The sequence below is a fragment of the Lacerta agilis genome, chromosome 10 (assembly GCF_009819535.1).
Source record: "Lacerta agilis isolate rLacAgi1 chromosome 10, rLacAgi1.pri, whole genome shotgun sequence".
Lineage (NCBI taxonomy): Eukaryota > Metazoa > Chordata > Lepidosauria > Squamata > Lacertidae > Lacerta > Lacerta agilis.
The window spans coordinates 36,226,759-36,231,694 of record NC_046321.1 but is presented as its reverse complement, the minus strand read 5'-3'; the positions used below and the strand labels follow the sequence as shown (position 1 = coordinate 36,231,694).

Sequence of the window (4,936 nt, the reverse complement as noted above, 5' to 3'; positions counted from 1 at the left end):
TTTTTAAATAAAAAAGCCATCTGTGTGATTGTTCATTCCTTAGATAGGGGATGTCAGAAGTTTTCCATTGTTGAAATGCAATGTAAATAGTATTTAGGCGACACATGGCTCGATGTGTACATGTATATATAACAAACACTGCTGCTTATTATGTAGCAGACAAGTCACAAATAAAAATCTATAAACTTTTGAGCATTTTTTTTATTCTGTGGGAAACATACCTTTATTGAAGTGATGGTTATGTACCTGAAATGTCCTGCTTTTTGTTTTAAATTATTGTATAGTTCGTACATCCAGTTGTGGTAGTGACTAGTTTGTATGGATGAATTTCTTTTAGCAACATATAATTGAAATGCATATTTAAATTTTGCAACAGATCAAACTATAAAGTGAAAGGAAAAATTCCCAAAGGCTTTTTTTAAAAAAACAGAATGCTTTACTGTCAAATTTTTGAGGAGTAGAACATTATTCTTCACTAACTTAGGGTCAATTGAGTAGGCTTAGGGTAGCTTTCTGTTGATATTTTATACTCTGCTACAAATATTGTAGCAAAAAATGCTTGTGTGCATTAAATCAATTCTGAAGTTATTGTGGGCAAATTCATTGCTGTTTCCTCAAAAATACAAAAATATAACAATAATTTATTATTTGTACCCCACCCATCTGTAGTGATTTTGTTGCTTCCATATATTTTATGAGTAAGATACACATGTATATGTTATGGAGTACAATGTTTGAGAAGCCACTGGCATTTGTTTTAAAATGTTTAAATTAATAAGATACAACATTTCTTTTGAAATGCATATGATACAATACTACATTGTTTGCTTAAATAATGTCAGGGCAGCTTTACATAAAGTCGCTTCTGATAATGAAACTAAAATTCAGTCATACTAATGGAACGCAAAGAATGAGAAGTAAATTTGTTTAGCACGTTTGTATGTATTTTATTGGATAAAGCCCATATTTCTGGACTGTCAGTTTTAGGGTAAATAAGCATTAAACTGTTTGAATAATACATTAATAATGAACAAATGTAGAAAAATAATTTCTAAACTGCATTTAGTTTTATACCTTCACTGCAAGCACATCAATGTAAGATCTATAAAAATATAATACTGACTATATAATAAATTAGCACAAAAAACAACAGTATAATAGTACTATACCTTTATTCCTTACTTTTGCTTCTGTGTTTGCAGAAGTGAAAACAAGCAGTAGCTCATGGAGATGCTTGCTGTGGCAAGAGCTGAAACACATTATGTATTAAAGAGTCACATAGCAAACCCAGGCTGCTTGCTACTGAGATATCTGAGAAAGTACAAAAAAACTTGTTTGACTCCTGACATAAGAATGTTCTTGTTTCTTTTCTGTGCCAAGTCTCAGGTCTTCTTCAAAAACATTCTGTACCTTTTTATTTAATCAATAGAAACTCTGGCTGGAATATCTACCTGAACACCAAATTGTTCAGAAAGTGTTTTCAATTTCTCTTCCAAGAGAATATTTTTTTTAACTTCTTCATTATAGTTGTATTTTAGATCCTCAATTTCTTCAAAAAAGGATGGATCAAAGTGGTCCAGTTCATTTTTCAGCTTTCTGACTTCTTCCTAATGAGGAACAGCAAAAATTTCACACAATAAATCCTTACACATTAAATCCTAACAATTTCATCTGAGATACATGTGCATTGTTTCATCTTTCACTTGGGGCTTTGATGTAAAATGTAGGCCATAAACATAATGGGCACAATCCAGCCAAAGTTAAGTACTTTTAAATCCCAGAGATTCTAGTGGGGATGTAAGAATGTAGCTCTTTGCCCACTAAAATCAATGGGACCCAGAAGTCTGGCTAGCTCATGCTTAGAGTTTAAGAACATGGATGCAACTTTTCATTGTAGTAGAGGAGTGAATCTTCAGGTGGGTCGTTTCACTTCACTTTGCTAGGTAGGACTGTAGAAATACAGAAATTTATCTGTGGGAGAGAGCCTTAACTCCTATAGACAAGCTCTGGGTTTGCTCTGCCATTTTCTCTGCTTGCTGGAACTTCATAGTCTTTCTTCTTGCTAGATCTACTCTCAAAACCCCAAAGCTTTGCACTTGGGGCAGTTTCACTATTTTTTCCACAGAATTACGGTAGGTTAAAATACACTGGTGCTGCTGGCTTGTGCCTAAACTATTTAGTAGCTTACCTTTTGGGAATCTATAATCCAATATGGGGAAATTTCACCTTCCTGTCAAGCAAGCCACCCTCCGCCCCTTCCCTGCTCCATGAAGCATCTCCGCTTCCCCCCGCCGCGGCTTGCAAAAGCCTGCTCTTACAAGCCACGGTGGCGGGGGGAAGGGAGATGTTGCATGGAGCAGGGAGGGAGGGGCACGTGGCAGCCGCCTGCTACCCCTTCCCTGCTCCGTGAAGCGTCTCCCTCGCCTTCACTGCGTTCAGTGAGAAGCGGTGGTGGTGGTGGGTTGCTGCTGGTTCTTCCTCGCCAACCCCGTTCGCAAAAACAAGCCTGCTTTTGCGAATGGGGTTGACAGGGAGCACGCTGGCGGTGGGGGAGGGAGGAAGATCAGCCCGGTAGCGGTGCTATCTGGCTCCCCCTGCCTCCCCCACCCCCTTCACCAGTGTCGGCTGGGGGAGCCTGGTAGCATCGCTACTGGGCTGATTTCCCCCCCCCCCCCGGCAGCCAGCGCGCTCCGCTGTCGGGGTGGGGGAGGCAGGGGGAGCCTGGTAGCGATGCTACTGGGTTCCACCTGCCTCCCCCCCCTCCACTGCCTTCTCCGTTCCCCCTCCAGCACCCCCCTCCCAGCCTTTTAGAGGAGGAAAACCAGAAAAATATTTTTTTTCTTGTTTTCCTCTAAAAATGAGGTGTGCCCTATGGAGCAAAAAAATACGGTAACCTGTGAGTGGCAGGTGAAATATCTAGCAAGGAATGACTTTTAATAGCTTGCCTCAAATTGTGGGTAATGATAGCTAAAACATATTCTGAAAATCTCAATAAACAGATACTTATCTGGAAGTAATTGGAATATTTACAACACTTACATGAAGTCGCTGCTGTTCTAAATCGGAGGTTTTCAACTGTGTCTTGAGGCTTGTTACCTCTGCCAGTAGTTTATAGTTTCCATCTTTCCCTAGGGATTCAAAAGGAAGATTTTCCATATGTATGTGTATGATGAAGATTCCTCAAAAGTTACAAATGAGCTAGAAAGTCTGCTCTCTACTGCTACAAAGTTAATAATTTACTGCAAACATTTACAGGCAGCTCCCCATTTACGCACATTTGATTTGCATGCAGTGCAAGGCACCCGGAAGTGATAACCAGAAATGGGGGGCATCTGGTTAGCCAAGCTCTGCTGTCCCATACGTGTCAGCTGTGCCTGCTATGCCACCCCTCAGACTCCTGTGAGCATAAGGGACAGCAGACCTTGGTTGAGGACTCCTCTCCAGGGTGCTTCCATTTTACACGTCTTCATGTGTGCATGCGGGGCCCCGGAACGAACCCCCATGTAACTAGGGAGTCACCTTTATATTTATTTTTACATAAGCATATTGTTAAAGTAGGCATCTTCAGACAAATAGTCTAATTGCTCATGTGTTTTACTAGGCTTGTACCACAGGCAGTTTGGCCTACTTTTTTCATGCACGTAGATAATCCTCATAGGTTTTAGATGCCAGTTAACAGCCTTATGTGCAATAGCTGCATAACCTCAGAGTACAGTAAAAACTACCACTACTTTCCAGTGTTCTGTTCTCATTTTCCTGAAACATAATATTCTAAATCTAATGTGATTTCCCTCAATAAATGTAAAATTTCCAATACAAGTGGAGTAAATGAAGCCAAATAAAGTCCTTACATGACATTTCAAGAGGAGTTTTATCATTAAATAAAACTGGGGAGTCCCAGGTTTTGTAGAGCTTCACCCGAGTTGCTTTGTGACAAAAAGTGGATATTCTTGGAGAATGGTTCTACAAAAACTTAGATACTGCTTACTGTAATTTACTTCACATTCAAAAACCTATTAGTCAAAATTCCTAAACCTTCCCTTGGTCGAGTGGAAGGCATGTTTGCTCACATACGTCTACCATTTCCACCCTCTTTTAGTCTTCCACACTTCATTACGCATTGTTCTGACATGTCCCTGATTCTCGGAAGTAGCTTTTCAGAAGGCTAGACAGCCCTGTTGTGTGAGTGAAGTTCTAAAGTTTCTTTATATTTAAGTCTTTGGTAGGTTTGATCTGTAGTATTTTAAATGTTACCAGCTGCAAAGCCACCATCTTCCTTAACTTCAGTCTGTTTTCGAGAACTCTCCACCTGGTAAGCTAACTCTGCTTTTTCCTTTTCCAAACGATCGGTTAATCTGCAACCGCATAAAACAGGACAAAGATCTAGATAGTCCTCAATATTTTCCCATGTAGATCTGTAGAAGAAACAAGCTTTTCTTCGCTTTACCTGAGAAGCTGAAGTTCTTTGGCAAGCCCTTGCTCTGTTTTGGCACCCTCAGGAAAGTGTTTGAGAAGTTCAACCTTTACATAGAAGAAAAGGGGGGAGGGGACATTTTATTTTAACATTAGAAATTTCTAGGTCTTTGCCAGATTGCCTATAGCAGAGCAAAGAACCCAAAACACAAAGTTCAGCTCCTGTGCTGTCTGGGGTTGGGTTGGGGTGTGGTGTGGTGTGTGGACAAGAACAGGTAGTGCATGCCTGACTCCAAAGGAAAGAAAAATCTAAAAAGTAATGAATTAAAAAGCCTGCTGAAAATAAAACTATAAGGGACTCTTAAAAAAAAACAACCAGAAGATGGTGCTATTCCAAATGCAAGGCCTTTCCTTTAGATGTGTAGAAGAGAGGAAAGTACAGCATCCTAAACAAAAGGTAGATTGCATTAACATTTTGCAAATAAAATATAAATTAAAGATGGTTGGCAAATTACACCCAGAA

At 39.8% G+C, this 4,936-nt stretch overlaps 1 protein-coding gene across 6 annotated transcripts in view; it reads right to left on the bottom strand.

Moving 5' to 3' along the window:
- Window positions 1–1,048: 1,048 nt before the first annotated feature.
- Window positions 1,049–4,936, bottom strand: part of CEP290 (centrosomal protein 290) — a 47,670-nt gene continuing 43,782 nt past the window's right edge. For 3 of the 6 annotated variants that reach the window (XM_033161766.1, XM_033161768.1, XM_033161770.1), the window contains 4 exons: window positions 4,448–4,521; window positions 4,255–4,355; window positions 3,031–3,128; window positions 1,049–1,607 (listed from right to left, as the gene is read on the bottom strand). In XM_033161766.1, coding sequence (XP_033017657.1) covers window positions 1,419–1,607; window positions 3,031–3,128; window positions 4,255–4,355; window positions 4,448–4,521 — 462 coding nt within the window. In that variant the 3' untranslated portion in view covers window positions 1,049–1,418. The remainder of the gene's footprint in view (window positions 1,608–3,030; window positions 3,129–4,254; window positions 4,356–4,447; window positions 4,522–4,936) is intronic. The other 3 variants (XM_033161767.1, XR_004427440.1, XR_004427439.1) reach the window with 3 other exon arrangements.